Source organism: Nelumbo lutea, chromosome 3, assembly GCF_056320005.1.
Source record: "Nelumbo lutea isolate HS-2025 chromosome 3, American lotus-T2T, whole genome shotgun sequence".
NCBI lineage: Eukaryota > Viridiplantae > Streptophyta > Magnoliopsida > Proteales > Nelumbonaceae > Nelumbo > Nelumbo lutea.
The window spans coordinates 73481731-73503771 of record NC_142686.1 but is presented as its reverse complement, the minus strand read 5'-3'; the positions used below and the strand labels follow the sequence as shown (position 1 = coordinate 73503771).

Below are 22041 nucleotides of genomic sequence, written 5' to 3'. Positions count from 1 at the left end.
GATTTGCACCACTTGGATTAGTTGTGGTCTTGCCACGTGTTTATGCAGTTACATCAGTACTTAGGCCCCCACCCTTTCCTGACGTACATAGCTGAGGGCATGGTGCAGCCAAGCTCTGGCTGGGTTTCAAAAAGTTGAGAGATCGCAAAGTTAGTTTGAGTGATCTCACGGTTGAACTTCTGATCTCACAGTATTTGTGATTCAGAGAGCGAGCAAGGCTACGATAAGGCAATTGGTGATCTCACAAATGAGCTTGCTATTTCATGGGTTGCATCAGGATCTGAGTTGCTACAGCCCTTCCTAGGTCCTTAAGGAGAACACAGTGAGACACTGAGACGCGATGGAGTTAAGTGTCAATTTACGTATATGCAATGGGCGTAGTGGAACACTGCTTTATCAAAAGGCTACCCCGGTAGTATGATGCAACCAGTGGTTCTCATCACATCCTAACCTATGAACTGCAATAGGTTGTGTTCATGTTACAGCACAATTGTCCCGTCACAAAGCTATCAATGTGATGGCTAATCACAGAGTCTTACACCAAGTATATTGGGGAAAAGAAGCCTGAAACAACCTCCGCAAGATATATTGAGCGGAAGCAAAAGAAAAGCCCAAATCATGACCTAGTTATGGAACAGCATGAAACAAAGAATTAGTGTGAACTTTATGTTCCTAGATACAACCAAGGATATAATAGATCATGCTAAGAGGTTATATTTTGGACAGAAAACATACCAAGGATTTTTAAGTTGTAAAAGAAACTTTTATCTCCAAGGTGATAAAATTGTTGAGTATTATTTCTGTACACTCTAAAATTTGAGAAAGGAGTGAACACATATAGCCTTTATCTATAGACTTGAAAGTCCAGCAGCAATACCAGGAGCATTTGGATGTTGCAAAATTTTTACCTGGGTGGCAATACGAGTATGAACCAGCTAGAGCTCAAATTCTAGATAGTGATATTCCTAACCTCTCAGAGGTGTTTTCTAGTGTTAGGAGAGTTTCTAGCCAAGGAGCAAGTAAAGGAGAGGGCAGGGAAGAAGTGAAAATGTGACGGATGGTCGATGGTGGTTGTGGGACCAAAGGTGGACGTTGTGGTATACAGATAGCTGGTGTGGGTCATTGTGATTGTGATAGTGGTGGTAGAGATGTTGGAAGACTTCATGGTAGAGGTGGCACTGGACATGGGGTCCCATATATGTGCACTTACTGTGAACTTGAAGGATATATAGTTAATTTTTGCTTTGATTTGCATGGACCCCCCAGATGGGCTAACCATGCATTATTTTCTAACCAATAAACAAATGGACACTATAGGAGGTAAAAAGCCGATGTCAATTACTCAAGAAGAGTATGATGAACTACATTAATTGTCTACTTCCAGTAACACAGACACTCTTGCAAAAGCAAGTATAGCTTGTCTTGCTCCTAGTTCTAAAACCAATACCTGAGTCATATATTCTGGACCTCAGATCACATGACTGGGAAGTCTTTACATCTTTGTCTTCCCCTTCACATTTCCAAACCGTTACCCTATCCAATGGCACCACCTCCTTGATATCAATACTAACGATGTTTCTCTTGGTTCCAATCTTAATTTGCCTTCAATTTTGTATGTATATAAAGCTCCTTTTAGCATCATGTCTGCAAATAAACTCACTAAATCCTTAACTGCTTTGTCTCATTCTATCCTTATTGTGTCTCTCAAGATCTTAAGACCAGGAGGATGATTGGTGGAGGGCATGAGACGGGAGGGATTATACAACCTACATGTTGGTGGTTTCAGGAAGGCTTTACATTACTCATACACCTCACCAGTGGCTTTTCCATTTGGGTTATCTGTCTCATACAGTGTTGAAGTATCCAGTCCCGTCATTGCGTTCACTTACTCAATTGGATTATGAGTTGTGTCAATTAAGCAAATATCATAGAGTTTATTTTATTCCTATAGTCAATAATAGAGTTAGTAGTCCTTCTGGTCTTGTTTATTCAGATGTTTGGGGACTATGTTGTGTCACATCTTGTAATTAATATAAGTACTTTGTAAACTCTACTGATAATTATTCAAGGATAACTTGGATTTATTTAATGAAAGATTGTTCTAAGTTCTTTTCTATTTTTCAATCATTTATGCTGAAATTACAAATTAGTTTGGCATATTTATTTAAGAATTTCAGACCTGATAATCCCTTGAATATTTTCAAGGGTTTCAAGCTTATTTTGGCAATCATGGGATAATTCACCAATCTTAATGTTCACACATACCACAACAAAATGTTGTGGCAGACATGTCCAGGAGCCCTTTAAGTAGCGCAGCACCCTAATCCTGGGTCCTAGCTTCCCAATGGTCAATTTTAAGACTCTGCATGAACTGACTCAAAATTCTCACATTAAATGATAAATTGGGCCTTGTGATAATTCGCTAATTCAGCTTACCCACCAACCTATGATATCTACCTGGATCACTTAAAGGCTCCCATTTATTTGCCTTCGGCTTCACATAGGGTCCTTATTGGCTTTGCACCCAACATCATGTTCTCCTCCAATAAATCAAGAATATATATACCCCATATTCAGCATCTTCTTCTATGCGCTCCTTAATTTTTTTTCCAGTTATGTAACACCAGAACCTCAGACTGTAATAAGTAAGTTAGCTGAAATGGACCACTCTATAAAATTGTACTCATCAAGCTTCACACTCATAATTTGTAGCTTGTGTATGTTAGGATTCTTCAAATTGATGGCATTCCCAATAGATTTTTTGTATTAAGATGACACCCTCTCATGAAACCAAAGATATCTCCACTTCCTAATCATAAGAATTACTCAACCGATTGAAATAACAAGGGATGTATAATGCTGTAATCAGGAAACTGAGGCTGTAACCTTCACTAACTGCTTCCAACCTCCAGAAAATACTCTCTCAAGAGTTGTTATCTTCAACCAGCAGCAATAAACCCACAAACTAGGGTTTTATCTAGAGTTCATGTATGTTGTCTTGCTTCTAGATCTGATCGAGATTAGATCTCCCTAGTGGGCAAATGGCTACTCACTGCAACTGAAATCTAGTAGGCATAGACAGCTGCTGAGGTCCTCCCTTTTTTACAGGTCCTACACCCAAAGGATAAACCCTAGGTGTAAATCCTTAAGGTACGATAGATAGGTTTAGGAAGGAGAAATCGGCAGAGTGAAAAGAGAGACAGAGAGAGAGAGAAGCAAAATAGGTGATGAGAGAAAGAAAGAAAAGAATTGGACAAGAAGAAAGGTCCCTTTTTAATGCTCTGAAAGAGAATAAGAAAAGAACATAAAACTGGAAGAATGGGCTGCAGAATGAGAACGATCTATCCGGCCCTAACAATTGTATTTAGGGGTGCTCACAGTTCAGTTACCATGGGCCAATATTTGAAACCAAACTGAATCAATCAATGAGCCAGTTGATCAGTTAACCAGATGATCAGTCCAGTTTCTTCAGTTTTTTGGTTTACTTTATTTATGTACATATAATATTATTAACAAGTTACAAACTGAACATTCTCAGTGTCCATGGAAGATGAAACATTGAACAATAGGAGGCTTCAGGAGAGAAATCTGAATACCGAAGGTTCAAGTCAAGAAAAGACAGATTGCTGAAGACTCACCGGAGAGGAAAAACCAAGTGTGCAAAAGTCCTCACTGCAGTCACTGGCCCACCGCAATTGGAAGAGAGTAGGGTCAAAAAAAATCTTTCTTCCTTGGCCAGTTGGCCTGTTGATTCCTTTATGGCTCTCAGGCTCTGCGCTTCTGAGGGTTACCGTGGTAGATGAAAGAATAACGAGGGTCAATGGTGGTTGAGCAAAGGGGAGAGACATGAGGCTCAGGGCCTAAGCCTGAGGGTCGTCTTTATGTCTTTTCATAAAAAGATTAAAAAAATAAAGAAAAAGACAGGACAAGACATATTTCGAAGAATAGTTTTTCATTCAAAAGATTTAAAAATATATTAAAAAAGGCATAGAAAAGAGATCCAAATTGGTCTTGCTTCAAAATTGATTTCAAATAAGTAAAATACGTAAAAAGTGACAGAGAAAAGAGCTCCTTACTTCATTTGAAAATTTGATTTTTACTTCATAGAGACTACTCCTAGGCATCAAAACACCCATAACTAATCTACATAATTCTTCAAAAACTAGATGATTCAAGTTTCATAAATCAGACCTTTCAAAACTCATGTAGTCTGCTGATCATAGAACTACATAAGTTTCACTTCAATGAACAATAGAAACTCCATGCTGTAGCATCAACTTGTCTTTGTGTAATGAATAAGGGCATGGATAACAGAGCATATAGAGATAGATTACAGCGTAAAAAAAGACAAACAAGAGAGAGAATAATATAGATGGGCATGGAGCCCAATCCCAACAATACATGAAATGACAAGGATACATACACCTAGCCAACCATCATAAGAAACACACCAATAACAACTAAATAAAAAACATAAGTAAAGAATGCAATATCTCAACAGAAAACAAAAATTAAAGGCCCACTACATGGGCATAAAAAACATCACAAAGAAAGTGAATTACATTATTACCTTCTTAAGTACATAACCAGCAGCAATGATAGCAAACACAACCAAGAATAAAATGAACAACCCACTTTCCCAGCTGTTGGCAGTAACCTGAAATACATAGAAGATCAAAAAAAGAATAGGAAAGCAACTAAAGGAAATCATCAATAAATGCACCAGTGGCCAATTCTCTTTTACCCTCTCAGTGGAAAATAAAATCGTCCTCATCAGTTTTCCTTGACTTGTTTCAAACCCAGTTCGTAAGACAACAGCCAAGCATCCACCATTAGGTGTTTTCAAATGAAAAGACTGATAACAGTGGAGATACAGATAGGTAAGCATTTGTAATTCAGATAACCAAATTCACATGGTAGTGATGATGGTGGTCATAGTGATAGCAATTATAACAAAAACAATAATAAAAATGGTGTACCTTATCTGGAGTATGCTGCAATATCTTTGTTCCACCAAACAAAACATGGCCTTTATCCCTCTTAATGGATAATTCCTCATCAACTCCTCTACCTGCAACTGAAACCTGAAGAAACAAACCAACAAAAATTATGTTTTGCATCCCAGACATGAATCAAATAGCAAAACCTTGTCCTTATCAATGAATTAGACATCTTTGGCCAACATTAGTTTGCAGAGAAGAGCTATGAGGAAGAGGCCCGGCTCCATTTAGATTCAAAAATATGTGGTTGTGTCACCCGGGATTTGTAGAGAAAGTTGAGTAGTGGACAATGAGTAATCTAGGAGTTAACTGGGAGGGTATGAAATTTCATCAAAAACTGAAGGAGCTAAAAGCCAAAACAAAAGATTGGAATATTCATCAGTTTGGTAGATTAGAAGAAAGAAAGCAAGTATTGATGAACCAAATTGAGGCTTTGGATACCAAGGAAGGTGAGGGCAATTTTGAGGAAAATGATATGGCTGAGAGGTGGTCACTAAGGAAGCAGTTGGAGAATACTCTTGAAGGGATAGGAAATCCATCATATGGACGCCCAAGATTGCGAAATAAAGGGAGCGAATTTCAAAATTTTTTTCTTTCCCTTCAACTGGGAATCGAATTCCCTATTTAGAAAATCATATTTTCAATTATCATTCTTGAACCATAAACTGAACCAGATCTGAACCAAAAGGAGGAGAGAGAGATAATACCTGATACAGAGAAAATAATATCTCTCAATGGAAGTGTTCACGCCCAAGGTAGAAACCAAAATCTGCTCCCACTGAAGATGGCGCAGTGCAAAGTGGAGCAGAATCAGTAGTGTCCTTCCTAAGAACTTGATTCTTCCCAAAAATCACCTGGACGGCTTGTGAATACAACTCCTACCAATCTTTTTCTCCAAAAGATTGGAATCAAGATCCAATCTTGATTTCTCCCAAGCAATGGAGATCGAACAGATATAGGTGGCGGCTACAGGGAGGCGGCTAGAGAGAATTTGCAGGGTGCAGAATTATCTCCTCTGTGATCTCAGCTCTGAAGACAAGACTGTTGGTTGTCTGTTGTGTTGGATGTTGTTGTGGATGTCTAAAGGCTGTCGCCCCCTTTTCCTTTTATAATCTCAAAGGGATCAGCTCCTAATCCCATTAGGAGTTGCTAACCGAAATCATATATGGATTAGAAGTCCCTTTAAGATAAGGGATAATCCTTATCTTATCTGTAGATTAGATCAACCAGTTCCTAATCTAATTAGGAAGTTTCCAAATCTAAATCTCATTTAGATCTTAGACTCTCTGAGTGGATAGGGTGTGGGCCCAATCCTATCAGCTGATCTTATCTCAGAAATCGCCCCTTAAAGATTAATCAAATTAGCCCAGTTCAAAATGGACTTAAGGCCCATTTAGGGTTATGTCATTTAACCTTCCAAACTGCTGCCCAGTTGGGCTTCCTTGTATGGCGTGGGACCCAAACATTGATCTACACATCAGCCACATGGGTTTAGCCCAGCCTCTGTTACAAGGCCTGGGCGAATACACTGTTATGGACAGTGCACCCACTGAAACCCATCAGATGGGCTCTATGGGCCCAACACTTACCCTAAGTGGTCCCTGGGCCAAGCCACCTTGTAACACCCAGGGACTGTGGGCAGATGCAAGATTAGCCCATCAGGTATTATCCTCAATGGTCTTACACTTAACCTCTCAGCCCATAATGATCATACACTGCCCGACAAGAGAGGACCTCTCCCTCAGCTGCAAGGAACAGTGTTGCACTCTCTCAAATATGGATCCCGAGAATTAAAACCTATTTGCAAACATTTCGAAACCATAATATATATACTTTTATATCTCATATAAAATATATTTTGCAAAACAAATTTCAACGATTGAAATCGGCTGCCGGCAGTCTTGGTTTCCATCAGTGAGAGTGCATCCCCGATCATTACCTTTGTCCGACAAAGAGGCTGATCCTGTCACTATGATCACCCACTCAGATGAATTCTCAAACTGTCCCAACATACCCAGGTTTTGACCCCCGCTAAGGATCTCACTGATTGGTACATCATAGACAGCCTAATCCGACACCTAGTGCAGTATCATAATCAAGTCTAGGGGTCGGGTGTAACTTTCCAGTTTTGCCCATCAATCTCCAAGGTACAGGGCAATACTAGAAATCTGGTCCAATTCAAATATTCAATTAATCCCACACTGTATGTGCCTAGGGTCTCACCCTAGTAGCTGAGACAAGCCACCCCAACCGACTTGGTGGCACCACAGTGTCAGTCTTGTCATGATAGGTCTCCCCAGACCAACCCACTGGCTGTGAACATTCTAAACTAACACGAGTCTCATTAAGTGTCCAGTTTAAGGGTATTACACAGAAACATACCAAGGGAACATGAATCAAATATGCACTTTTATTCATTTACAATAAACTCATAAAGTACATCATTTTGATTGAAACTAAGGGAATACAAAAACTTGTTAGACAGTTTTGTATGCCCTTAGCTTCAATCTGATTTGATGTACTTTTGTTATTTAGTGGAAATAAATAAAGTGCATGTTTGATTCATGTTGTTTGGTTTAATTCTGTGTAAAACCCTAAAACTGGACATTTATAGAGACTCATGTTAGTTTTAAATGTTCACAGCCGTTGGATAAGTCTGGGGAGATTTAACGTGCCAAGGCTGATACTGGTGTGCCACCAAGTGTTGTGATGGCCGATCTCAGCCATCAGGGTAAGACCCGAGGCACATGCAGTATGGGATTACTTCAATCCTTGAACCGGACCAGATTTCCAGTATTGCCCTGGACCTTGGAGATAGATGGGCAAAACTGGAAAGTTACACCTGACCCCTAGACTCGATTATGACATTTCACTAGGTGTTGGATCAGGCTGCCTTTGATATGCCAATCAGTGAGATCCTTAGCGGGGATCAAAACCTGGGTATGTTGGGGCAGTTTGAGAATTCATCTGAGTGGGTGATCATAGTGACAGAATCAGCCACTTTGTCAGACAAAGGGTAATGATAGGGAATGCACTCTCTCTGATGGAAACCAAACTACCGGCAGTTGATTTCAATCGTTGGAATTTTGTTTTGCAAAATTAATATATTTATATATATATGTACGGTTTCGAATTGTTTGCAAATGGTTTTAATTCCCGGGATCCATGTGAGAGGAGAGTGCAGCACTGTTCCTTGCAGCCGAGGGAGAGGTCCTCTCTTGTCGGGCAGTGCTTGATCATTAAGGGCTGAGAGGTTAAGTGTAAGACCATTGAGGATAATACCTGATGGGCTAATCTTGCACCTGCCCACAGTCCCTGGGTTTTTATAAGATGGCTTGGCCCAGGGACCACTTAATGTAAGTGTTGGGCCCATAGGGTCCATATGATGGACTCAAGGGGTTCATTGAGTTTTTCAGTGAATTCGGCTGGGCCTTGTTTTAGAAGTTGGGCCGAACCCATGTGGCTGGTGTGTAGATCAATGCTTGGGTCCCACACCATACAAAGAAGCCCAACTGGGCAGCAGATTGGAAAGTAATTAGACACTAAACACTTAATGGGCCAAAAGCCCATTTCGAGGTGGGCTGATATGATCACCCATCCATGGGGCGAATTTGAGATTAAAGTTAGTAAAAGGATTGGGCCTTTAGCCTTATCCACTCTTAGAGACCAAATTCAAATTAGATTTGAATCTGGTAACCTCCTGATAAGATCAGGAGTAAGTTAACTCTATCTGCAGAAAGGATTAAGGTTATCCCCTATCCAAATACTGATTTGGATTGGGATAACTCCTAATAAGGAGGTTTCTTAATCAAGAAGAAAGGAGGAGATTTAGAACCAAGAAAAAATCGCAAGATAGGAAATCTCCTGCGAATTGAGATCAGATCTCATACTCTCCAGAAAAAGAGAAAAAGCAGTTCGGCCTTTTTCGTTTTGGAGATCTCCTCCAACCGTCGCCATCTGCCATTGCAAGATTAGATCTTTGTAGAAAAGAAAATCAAGAAATCTATTCTTGACATCAGTCTTGCAAGAAAGACTGAAAAAGATTCAGTGTTTAGTACTTCCAGAGGATTCTTGTGAAGGATCGAGTGTGTAGGACGCACCCTGCTGGTTCTGTTCCATTCACAGCTGTGTCATCTTCAGCAGGAACGGATCTTGGAGCATTCTTTGGGCGTGAACACCAACTTTGGGAGATACTGCTTCTCCGGATCAGGTATATTCCTCCAATTTATCTTTTGGTACAGATCTGGTTTGATTATGGTTCAAGTAGGATCCTTGAATATTGTATTCTAAATTTAGGGAAAATGATTCCCAGTTGGGAGAAGGTAGGAAATTTTTTTGAAATTCGCCCACCCATTCCGCAACCTTTATGACGTCCATTAGATCGATCCTACCATTCTTTCAAAACTGTCTAACAACTCTTTGTAAAGAAGAAATTAGTTTGAGACAAAAGGCAAGACACGTGTGGGTAAACGAGATAGGAACACACAATTCTTTCATGCGGTGGCAAGGGGAAAGAGGTCAAGAAATTTTATCTCCAAGCTAAAGGTGAACAAGGAAAAAATTACACAACATAATGAAATAGCCAAGGCCTTTGTTCAACATTTTAATTATATCATTAGAAGGCCCTTGAATGAGAGGCTAAGATTTTATAGGTTGGTGGGGACAAGGTTTTCTGAGTAGAAAGGAGATTCGATTTGAATGAAATAAAGGGAGCAACATTTTCTTTGGATAGAGCTAAAGCACTAGGGCCAAATGGGTTCATAATGGCCTTCCAATAGGATTGCTGGGAAATATTGAAGGTTGATTTTCAAAAGGTCTTCAATGTTTTCTTCGGGGAGGAGTGATCAACTATGGGCTGAAACTCCACTTACATTGATCTAATCCCTAAGAAGCCAGATGCAAATCATCCCCGTGAGTTTAGACCCATCAATTTGATGAATAGTCTCTTTAAGATAATTGCTAAGGTGCTTTCTAGGAGGATCAGAATAGTTCCTTCCATAATCTCTTCTAACCAAGGGGAATTTGTAGGGAATAAGAAAATCATTTATCAAATTCTTATTGCCAATGAAAGTGTTGAGGATTTGAAATGAAATGGAAAAAAGGGTGAAGTGTGCAACCTTAATCTGGAAAAGGCGTATGACTTGGTAGATTGGTCCTTTACGTTGGAGGTGTTGAGGAATTTTGGGTTTGGAAAAAAGTGTACATGGATTAAGGGTTGCCTCAAGACTTGCTGCTATTCAATTTTGATGAATGGAATAGTAGTTGATCACTTTCTTGCCCTTGAGGAATAAGACAAGGTGATGCCCTCTCCCCTTTCATGTTTGCCTTTGTTGTAGAGGTGCTTGGAAAGCTAATTCATAGAGCTGATTCAAGAGATTTGGTGAGAGGCTGGGAGTTGGTAGGGACAGGGTCTCAATCACACTTGAGTTTTCAAATGACACCATTTTGTTTTGTGAAACAGATGATCTGAGATGGGTAAGAAATTTGAAGTTGTAACTCTTTGAGAGGGCATCAAATTTGAAAAACAATTTTAACAAAAGCTATGGGGTGGGTTGAATATGAATGAAAGGGAACTACAGGATTGTGCTTCTATATTGGACTATGAAGTCTCTCAATGGCCAATGAATTATTTGGGGCTTCCCTTGGGAGACTGTTGAGACACAAATAAAGGGAATACAAGTATACAAGAAAGGGCCACGCCAGCCTTTAAAGAATGTAACTAATAGCCAACCACTAGAACAAACTAACTAACAAACCGGACAAGTGGAGAGGCGAGCAATAACAGAATTGTAACAGCAGTATATAAATAAGGAAAGGAAGCTAGGAGGGGATTTATCGATTTGGGAATACAATCTCTCTCTCTCTCTGTTTCTCTCTCTCTCTCTCTGGAGGCATGCTCCCCCGAAAGAGTCCCTGAGTTAGGCAATACCTAACAATTTGGTATCAGAGCCAAGATGCCATGCACAAGGTCATCCGCAATGGAGAACAGAGTCGACAACATGGAAGGAGAAATGCAAAGAATATCAGCTAACGTCAAAGAAATCAAAGAAAGCTTCGCATCCTTGCTTGAACGACTGGCACAGGCACCACCTGCGCCGAATCAGGAAGAGCGCAGTTACACCAGTCATCAAAGCGGATCAATAACAACAAGAATCGAGTTTCCCATCTTCGCAGGGGGAGACCCCACATCCTAGCTTCTGCAAACAGAAAGATGCTTCGATTACCACGACACACAGGGACCTGATTGTGTCCCATTAGCTTCTGCACACCTGGAAGGAGAGGCGATCTTCTGGTACCAGTGGTACCGGCGACGGCACCCAAGAGCCACATGGGTACTTCACCGACGCCTTAACTATGCGATTTGGAGTCTCGGCCTTTGAGAACTATGATGAAAGCCTCGCTAAGCTACGACAGACCGGCTCCGTCCAAGATTATCAGATGGCGTTTGAAAGATTAGCTATGTGCGTGCAAGGCTGGCCAAAAAACGTGCTTGTCGGCAATTTTGTTGGTGGACTCGGGGAAGAATTGCGATTGGAGGTAAAAGCCATGCAGCCCACCACCATTCTTGAAGCAGCGGCATTAGCTCGACTACATAAAAACAAACTGAATCGGGCAAGAAGGATTAAACAACCTCTGGGAGCTGCAACCATACCAAGTATACCGAACCCAGAACCAGGTATCTTGGGTAAACCAAAGCCCAGATCAGGAGTAGGAATCACATGCAAGGACGCCAACTCTGGTTCAGGCCCTGGCTCAGCCAAGAGGTTAACCTGGGCTGAGATGCAAACCCGATGGGAAAAGGGCCTTTGTCATGCATGTGGAGACAAATTCAGGTTGGGCCATTGCTGTAAGATCCCTCAAGTTTTCTTCCTTCAACCTGAAACCGAATATGTCGAGCAATCAACAGACACTGAAGAGCCAATGGACAACCAAGAATGGGGGCAATGGACAAAGGAATACCCAGAAGTAGCCCTACAAGCCTTGACCAGTCTTGCTTCTTCTCAAACTATTTGAGTAACCGAACTGGTACAAGGGTGCCATGTGTCGGTTCTGATAGAAAGTGGCAGCAATCTCAATTTCATTGCCCAAACATTGGTTAGACAATTAGGTATTCCAGTCCAACCATGTACAGCCTTCCGGGTGCACATAGCTAATGGGAGCAACCTGGTGTGCGACAGTACGTGCACAGAATTAAAGATGAAGATACAAGGACATGAGTTCGAGGTAGATCTATACCCCCTGGAAATCAGTGGAGCAGATGTAGTTCTCAGAGTCCAATAGTTAAGGCAACTAGGGCCGGTGATATGTGATTGGGCCCGCCTCACCATGGATTTTCAAGTGGGCAGCTCACATGTGCATATTCAAGGGCAGCTGCCCAAGGGTCCAGGACCCATTAGTCTCACCTCCCTAAGGAAACAGGTAGCAGACCCAACCCACATCATATTAATGCAGATAGACTCCCATAGGAATGGCCCCATTCTAGCCCAAGGAAGCAGATCCGAAGAAGGCCGCACACAACTACAGCAGCTACTTCAGAAGTTCACAATGATCTTCCAAGAACCTAAGGAACAGATTTCATGTGGATATGCAAAGGGAATCACATCGAGCCAGAGGCATTGGTGGTATGGTCAGGTCTCCCAATTGAGGATGCAACTTGGGAACCTTACTTGGATTTACAGAGTCAATTTCCACATCTTGACCTTGAGGGCAAGGTCGCTTTCAAGGGAGGAGGGACTGTTGAGACACAAATAAAGGGAATACAAGTGTACAAGAAAAGGCCACGCCATCCTTTAAAGAATGTAACTAACAACCAACCACTAGAACAAACTAACTAACAAACTGGACAAGTGGAGAGCGGGTATAACAGAACTGTAACAGCAGTATATAAATAAGGAAAGGAAGCTAGGAAGGGATTTATCGATTTGGAAATACAATCTCTCTTTCTCTCTCTCTCTCTCATTCAAGAGGCAGGCTCCCTCGGAAAAGTCCCTGAGTTAGGCAGTACCTAACAGAGACAACCTAGAAACAATAGCTTTTGGAACCATGTGAGTGACAGATTCACTAAGAGATTAGTCACTTGGAAGAAAAATTATTTTTGGGAGAGAGAGTCACTTTGATCATGTCAACTATGGAAAATCTGCCTCTGTACTTCCTATATGTTTTCAAAGTCCCAGTGGGTGTAAGCAAAAGGTTAGAAAAAATTTATAAAAGATTTCTTGTGGGAACCTAGGGAGGAGAAGAAGGATCATAGGCTTAGTTAGAAAATAGTCTGCAGGAGTAGAAGTGGTGGTGGTGGTTTAGGCTTAGAGAATCTTCAAAAGAGAAATTTGGCTCTCCTAGGGAAGTGGTTGTAGGCAAAAGCAATCCTTAGCATTCATGGGTTGTTCACTGAGGGCTGGGATGCTGGAGTGCTAGCTCGGGCTACAAATGCTTCTGCTTGGAGGTCAATACATGCCATCCTACCTCTCTTCTCACCTTTCATCAGGTACAACATACAGATTGTGCTCAAGGGGCCTTGTTATGTTTTGGGAACATATTTGAGTAGGTGAGTTACCATTAAAAGTCCAATTTCCCTCCTTGTTTACTATTTCATGTTTTAGGATGAGCATTTATCTTTCTCTTAGTTCCTTCTAATTCAGTCTTAGGGTTTGACTAGGATTTGGATTCTAGGTGGGGTCTTACAAGGGGTTTTCTTGGACCCTCTAAAAATCTTGGGTTGCCTTTTCCTATAAAAAGAAGTGTGGGGAAAGTCAGTTTCGCCAAGAATAGGGGATTTTTGTAGGGAATTTTTTCTTGGGAAGATTAATACATGTGATTACTTGAAATGAAAAGAACCTCTTGGTGTCTGTCCCCTAACTGGTACGTTCTTTGTATGGCTAATGGTGAGACCTGGTGCGACTTATTAATCTCCTACCCCTTGTTCTTTCTATTTGTAATTGATTCGTTTCTTTTTCGGTTGTAGGTGTACTCTTTCCCAGACGTACAAGGCTTGTTTGTTTCCTCGGCTATCAATAGTGTTTTAAAAGCACAGGGCACAAAAAAAGCACAAGGGCCACTTGCGCCTGAGGAAACAGCCTCTTGGATTTCAATGCTTTGACCCTTACCTACAAGTTTTAATTTAGCTTTAGCTGAAAAAGGGCAGGATGATCACTAATGAGAACCTGTAACATCACATACCACTTGAATCCGGTCAAGATATGTTGGTGAATAAGTACTCAGAATTCAACCCGGATAGAAACTCAAATACCCTAATGTACTCCACCAGCATTCTATGATTTGCAACATCTCTAGGACTTTCCCCACTCTATTGGCACCTACTCCAACTAGAGTAAATAGAAAAAGAGAACCACTTTACGGTCAAAAAGTCCAACAACCAGGCTAAGCAAGGTTTCAAGACACTGATTACAAGTCTTAGCCCATTTTAGGGTCTATTGGTAGTTATTTAAATTCATCATGGACCTCTGAGCAAGTAACAATTGATAACAACTACCATGCAAAACGATCAAAGTAAGAAGAAAGAGATGATCACCCTCCATAGCAATAAAAAACAAAGACCTTACACCCTAATCCTAACTTGAAACAAGTAGTGAAAAATAATACGCAAGAAATATCAGAGTAAATAGATAAGAGAACCACCTTCCACTGAGGAGTAGACTCGCCTGTGAGAATAGCTTCATTAGCAATTGCACTTCCGGCCAATATAAGCATGTCTGCTGGAACAGACTTATCTTCTCCATTTGGACCAGAGGACCGGCCAATGGAGACAACATCCCCAGGAAGAAGATCCGTCCCAGGGATTTCCATCCACCTGAAAATAAAAACTTTCAGCACAAAATTGTTGCATACTTGATTGAAAAGGAAACAGATTTATTTGCAATTTCAATAATATACCTCCCACAACGATGTACCATTAGTGTCTGGCTGTCCACTCTTACACGTCTAAGCTCAGTTAGTGTTTTCAACCGACTTTTAGCCATCGTTGACTCAAACACAAATAGCATGACAAGGGTGAAGAGACTATAGTACCAATACTCATCCAAGCACCAGAGACCAACACAGAAAACCTAAAGTTTAAACCACCATTTCACAAATTAAAAGAAGAAGAAAAAGAAAAAGAACCAATGAAAGAAATGCAGCATAAAACTACAGATCTTAGAAGGGAATAACTTTCTAACAAAGACAAACCTGGAAAACAAAAAATGGCTCCATGCAATGCTCTTTCATCAACTTCTGGAATGTAGGTTGTGGGTATTCAAATCTGCAAAACCAACAAGGTTCCATCAAGCAACAAAACAACATCATTGAGATAATTGTAGAAAGCCAATGGGCTTACAATGGTAATTATTTAAGAGGGATTTTTGTCATTGTACTTGTACAGTCACATTATGAAAGTTATTCATCTGGGTAGAAAAACCCGAGGCTTTGTTTTATGTTCCAATTTTCTTTTTCTTTTTTTTTTTAAGGATAAAAGGAAACTTCAGTAGAACTGAAAAAAAAAAGCAGTACATCTCAGAAAAATAGTTGTCTAGTTGACAAACCAACTACTGAACAAAATTACACCTGTAAAAGACTCAAAATTACAGGGGTTCAACTCTAGAGCACACCAGAAATTCTCTATCAGATCTGACTTGTTCACTTGGTCAAACTCTGGAAGACTGAAAACCCAGGCTGCAATTGAGTTGCACACCCCTGCTAACAAGTATTTGGCAATCTTTGCCTTGTCTTCAAAGATCCTTCTATTTCTCTCTTTCCAGATGAAGCAACATACAGCAAAAGGAATACAGCTCCATAGAATTTTGGCTTTTTTGCTTCCTCTGATTTTCGGCCAATTAGAAAATAACTCAGCTGGAACCAAAGGGTGAAAAGACATTCACTCCAAACAGAAAGGAGAAAAACTTCCACATGAAGTTTGCCATACTGCAAGAGAAGAATAAATGGATGACTGTCTCTTCCTCCTGATTACACATAAAACAGTAATTTGATAACTGCAAGCCTCTGGATTTCAAGTGATCATAGGTTAAAATACTGCACCAGCCAAGAAAAGGCTTCCATCCTTGGGGGTACTAAGTTACCCCACACTCCTTTTACCTGATCTGAACTCCTGCTATCTCTCAGTAAGATCTTGTAGAAGGATTTTACTGAGAACCTTCCTTCTCTGCACTCTTTTCACCATAAGCCATCTGCTATACCTCTAGGGATGTTTGTCTCTTCTAACTTCTCCAATAGCAGAACGCATTCTTCTACTTCTTGATCCAACAAAGGTCTTCTGAACTTTGGGTTCCAAATCACTCGATCCCTCTCCACTCATGGCACTGCTCGATGGATACTTGATGATCTGTCAACTTGTAAAGTCTAGGACACACCTCACACAATTTTCCCACCCCAAATCACTCATTTCCCAAAACCATACCTTAATTCCTTCCCCCACTTTAAACTTCACTAAACCTTTGAACTCTTCGTTAAAACTCATTATTCCCTTCCACACACTTACCCCATAGGAACTTCTTACCTCCCTTGATTCCCACCCAAACCTCACAACTCCATATTTTCCTACCACCACCCTCCTCCATAATGCTTCCCTCTCTTTGCCCAAATCTCCACAGCCATTTCCCTAAGAGTGCTTTTCTTAATTAATTTCACCCTCCTTTACTCTACAAACATTTTCCCCATTTGACCAAATCAAATTTTTTAATAAGGAGAGATAGTATGTTGGTATGCAAGAAAGAACACTCTTTATGAGTGTGATTCTCCCACCCAAGGATAAGTACTTGGCTTTCCATCTATCTAGCCTCCTCTCCACCCTTTCTATTAAAGGTATCCAAATACTGCTAGCTGTTGTTTCTGCTCCCACCAGTAGTCCAAGATAAGTAAAAGGTAGCTCACCTACCTCACATTCCAGCACCTCTACATATTGCCCCACTTCCTCCACACTTAGGTTCCCGACTCCTATCAGTAAACTTTTTTCTAGATTCACCTTCAGACCCGTCAACATCTCAAAGTTGGCTAAAATAGCCCTAAGACTCAGCACTTTATTTGCTGATGCGTCTAGGAACATTAGTGTATCATCAACATATTGTAGGTGAATGATACACAGGCCTTCAATTTCAATTTTGAAGCCTTCTAAAACAAACTCATGGAAACGCTTTACAAGTTTCAGCACTTCAGCATGAGAATTCATAAAACAAGTCTAGGTATAATGAGAGAAAATATCAATAAACAAAATAAAGCATTTATAGAACTTGACTCCTACACTCCTCACTGCTAACCAAGGCATAAGCTTGAGAAAAGGTCACCTCATAAGCGGGAAAAATGAGACGAGGGCGGAGCTCAGTCAACTGGTAGGTTGCGCCTTAAGGCCTCATTTTGGGTTGAGATTCAAGAGGATTCTTCTCAAGGAGGGAGGAGTTCTCCGTCTTCTCAAGCTGTTGTAACGCTAGAAGAGGGGAAGGAGAAAGAGGTCATAGGTATAGGAGAAATAGTGGTGGAAGGGGTGAAGGAGGAAGGGAATGTTAAAGAAAGAGAGAATGTTAAGGCACTCTGTGAAAGATTTGCAGAGAGAAATTCATCAAGAAAAAAGGTTTGCAGAGAGAAGCTCGGGAGATAGCTCTGGTCTTAAAGGTGATAAAAGAGATGGAGTGCAGTTGTGGGAAGACTAGGATTTGATTTGGGTAGGAAAAGGAAGTTTGTGAATCCTGGTAATTATGCGAGGGAGGAGGCAATGTTTTAAAAGGTGCTCTTGGCACATAGGCGAGGCGCATTTTGGGGTATGCACCTCGCCCAGGTCCTAAGTGCACCCCTTTCAAAAGGCGTGCACCTGATGCGCCTTGCGCCTCGGCCCAAACGTACGCCTTTTTAAAATTTTGCAATTTTTGCTTTTCTTTCTTTTAGTCTAACGGCTGGGCCGGAGGCTCCGCCCCCAGACCCTCGACCACGCCCCCCGAGAACCCCCATTTCCTAATGTTGTTCATTCATTCATTGCAATAAAATATCTTCTTAAAAGGCAATGAAAGTTATAAAATCATTATTTTTTGTGAGAAATAAGAATTTAAGACCCTAACATAGACTTGTCTGGACTTGCCTTAAGGGACGTGGTACAAAGGCAACTTATAGAATCAAGAATGCAATATGTTTTACATCACATTACTACAATGAAGCAATGCAATTAAGAAAAAAAAAGAAATTGTGGGTTTTACATGCTTGAAAACGCTTTATATGTTTGCTTTTATTTTTAAATTTTCATTTGAATACGCTTTACATGTTATGCTTATGTATTTTAATTTTAGATAATATGTTTTTTAAAACATTTATTTTAAAACTTAAGTTTATATTTTTTATTTTTTAAATTTTTTAAATTTTTTGGCTTTTTCTGTATTTTCTGACTTTTTTATTTTTTTAGCTTTTTTTTGTAATTTTGCGCCTTGCTTAAAAGGGTGAACACCTCGCCTTGCACCTTGCACCTCAGGTGCAAGTTGGCCCTTGCACTTTTAAAACACTGGGAGGAGGGGAAGAAAATATATACATGGTTCACAATGAGAAATAATACTTACGCATTCCGGCCCCACTTCTTGGTGGCAGCAACAACTTTAGCTTCTGAACCATGGCCTGTATTTCTGAGATAGTATCCAAATGTTTCTTTTGTAGGGTAAGGGAGCTTGCAAAAAGTCTTCTCCTCATTTGAAAAGATGAACCGTTGCTTTCTAAAATCAAAATATATTTCTTCTGCATCCACCAGAGGTGGTACTGGTGCTACAAGCTGTATAAATGCAGAATAGTTTATTCAGCGGGTCATAAAACAACTAATATGGTACATTTATTAAAGAAAATTTGAACTAAAAATAATAGGTTGCTTGTGAGTTTTAAACATTAAAAAGAAATAAAGAACTAAAATACTCCAGATTCTTGAAAAAAAGAAGGGATTAATGAGAAGTTGATTAAAAAGGATTAGACATCTGCTAGACCTTGGAATAAGACAACTACTTTTGGGAGAACAAAAATAGGAAAATCCAGGAGAAAGAAACAGTCAATCAATTGCAGAAACAAAATCCAACATTTACAAAAAATTGCATGGATTAAGATCCAAAAAAATCTTGAGCAGCATCTGATGAAACAAATCAGAAGATAGGATTTTCTAATGAAGCCAGATTCAGATATGGCTGAATCCAATCCAAATACAACCCAATTACAGCTGAATTATAGGCAATGTTGATCTTTTAAAAAAAATAATTAGCAACATGGCTTATGAGAAATATAATGAATTATTTGTACATGAGACACAGTTGGATAAAAGGAAAAAATTCAAATCCTTCCAATACATTGTGTGAACCATGAAGCTTTAATTCCCCCAGGACAAGGAAAATTCCAATTCTTGTTTATGTTACTCCTACAATGATCCTTGGAAATATATGAAGCATGATAATGGAATCAAAATGAAAATGGTAACTTACAGATCCACGAAAATGAAGTGGAACAACTTCCTTAGAACCAGAAAATCTTGCAGGAATTACTTTGCATGCATCTGCACAATGAATATCTCTAACCTGCAAAACCAAAACAAGCATTAACCAAACATCACAAAGTCATGGCTGGAAGTTGGTCAAAAGGTTTACATGCATGATATCAAAAGACAACAAATGACCAAAGAATAGCCTATTGTTCCGCTTGGTGAAAATATAAGTGATCTACTAGGATGCTTACCAACTCCAAAGCCAAACAATCAGCTTTTTTTTTTATAAATGAAGGTAGTTTTATTAAATCAAATAACGAAAATACAATCAGCCTAGGAGGAGGCACGAGATGTTACCCCCCTAGGACTGGACCATATACACCAAAACTGCCCAAGCCTGGGACACAATTATAAAGTAGCCCAAAATAGATCTCCCCTTACCCCTTGCTTGGCCAGAGAATCAGCCATTGCATTTGCTGATCTACTGACCCACTGAAACCTGACAGTCATATTCCTTGTCAACCATTTAACTTCTTTAACAAATCCCTGTAGCCCCAACAAGCGGTTGCTGGGGTAAAATTATCCAGCCTACTACTACCTTGGAATCCCCTTATACTAGCAGATTGGTCACTCCAATTTGACTAGCCATCTGTATACCTTGTATCGCTGCTAGTAGCTCTGCCCTTACTGAATCACCTTTACCCACTGGTCCTGAAAATAGAGACAAACATATTGCTGCCTTTGTCTCTCAAAATCCCACCAATTCCCGATGACCCTGGGTTACCTTGGCAACTTCCATCAAAATTCAATTTTACCACACCATCCGGTGGGGGAATCCATTCAGCTTGTGATTTGATCTTGGTGGAGACTGTAGCAGACACTGCAGCCCAATTTCTCCTTAGGTCATCAAAGGAGTAATCTGCAACAAGTGTGAAGAATTTAACCATGAGATAGTCCTTGTCAATATGCATTCCTTCATTTCAGCAAGACTTCTTTCCTATTCTTGAAATATTCTAGCATTTCTCTCCTCCCATATAGTCCACAACATAGCTGCTCTGATACATTTCCACATTAGCTTCCCTCTTTTTGTCGATCTCCCAAACGCAGCTAGAGTGAACAGAAACTTCACTTAAGAGGGCAAATTCCACCTGCACCCAAATAATGAAACAACCCAGTTCCAAATATTGGTAGCAAAGGAGCATGATATCAGCAAATGGTTATATTCCTCACCCTTCACTTTACACAGAGAGCACCAATTAGGGAACAAACACATAAAAGGTTTCTTCTTTTGCAAGTTTTCCACAGTATTTATCTTACAATGATAGGCTTCCCAATAGAACATTGCTATTTTGGGGGGAATTGGTCTTGACCATACCTCTTTAACGGGGAAGACCTGAGAGGAGGGGTTGGAGCAAAGGGCTTTAAAGAAAGAAGCACAAGTGAAAGAGCCAACTGGGTTTAGGGACCAGACTCTTTTATCCGAGTTAGGGGGGTCCAAACACACCGAATCTAGAAGTAACAACAGCTCTGAAACGCAAAGAGATTATTCATCCCTTAACCCTCTTCAAAACCCAAAATCTCAAATTAAGGCCACCAAAGGGAAAACCGGGGGAGGGGAGGGGAAAGAACCAAGAAATGGGTTTCTTTTTAAAGAGGGAGATGGAATAGAGAGAAGGGAAACGGTCTTTTAGGGGTTGAGAGCTCACCTAAGTATCTTCCCAAAAAAGAATGGAGTTTCCAGAGCAAGCATTGTACCTTACAAAACTGAGGAACTTAGGGAGAATACGAGAGATAGCCTTCCAAGGTGTTGTGAGCAAAGCCCTTCGAGATACTCCCACATCCCAACCTGATTCGGAACAGCCATGGATACTTTTCAGTACTTCATGCCACAACCTCTCCCTCTCCAGGGGCCACCTCCAAAGCCACTTACCTAAAAGAGCCTCATTCTTGCTCACCACGTTCCCTAATCCTAGGCCTCCTTCTTCCTTACTCCAACACGCTACCTCCCACCTAATCAAGTGATCTTTTTTTCTCTTCACCAGGTCCCATAAGAAATCCCTCATTAGTTTTTCCAACCTCTTTGCCTCCCTTTTAGGAATTCTAAAGACTGACAAGAAGTATAAAGGCAAGTTGGCTAAAGTTGCTTTAACAAAGTAACTCTAGCCCCCGTTGGAAATATAGTTTCTCTTCCAAGCTGCCAATCTCTTTTCGAATTTTTTCACCATCGGGTTCCAGAACCTACTTTCCTTTGGATTTGCACATAATGAAAGTCCTAGGTAGAATAGAGGCCACTGAGAGCAGGTGCATTCTAGCAAGGCTGCTATAGATTCCAACTCCTCTCTGTTCAAGTGAACTCCCACAGCACAACTCTTCTCAAAATTTACCTTTAAATTTGATGCCCTCTCAAAGTGAATTAATAAATCCTTCAGATTCCTTACCTCCATCAAATCACAACCTTCACAAAAGATTATTATGTCATCTACAAATTGGAGGTGGGTTACTGAAACTCTATCTCTACCTATTCTCCACCCTCTTAGAGATCTGGCACTATTTGCTTCTGAGAGGAGTCTACTAAAAGCATTGGTGAATAAAGTGAAA

The 22041-nt window shown here is 40.4% G+C and overlaps 1 protein-coding gene across 3 annotated transcripts in view; it reads right to left on the bottom strand.

Moving 5' to 3' along the window:
- Window positions 1-22041, bottom strand: part of PDR2 (phosphate deficiency response 2) — an 84709-nt gene that overhangs the window by 59515 nt on the left and 3153 nt on the right. For all 3 annotated transcript variants that reach the window (XM_088978556.1, XM_088978554.1, XM_088978555.1), the window contains exons 3-10: window positions 19445-19537; window positions 18548-18753; window positions 15186-15258; window positions 14892-15064; window positions 14637-14808; window positions 4980-5084; window positions 4745-4855; window positions 4571-4657 (exon numbers count right to left, since the gene is read on the bottom strand). In XM_088978556.1, coding sequence (XP_088834682.1) covers window positions 4571-4657; window positions 4745-4855; window positions 4980-5084; window positions 14637-14808; window positions 14892-15064; window positions 15186-15258; window positions 18548-18753; window positions 19445-19537 — 1020 coding nt within the window. The remainder of the gene's footprint in view (window positions 1-4570; window positions 4658-4744; window positions 4856-4979; window positions 5085-14636; window positions 14809-14891; window positions 15065-15185; window positions 15259-18547; window positions 18754-19444; window positions 19538-22041) is intronic.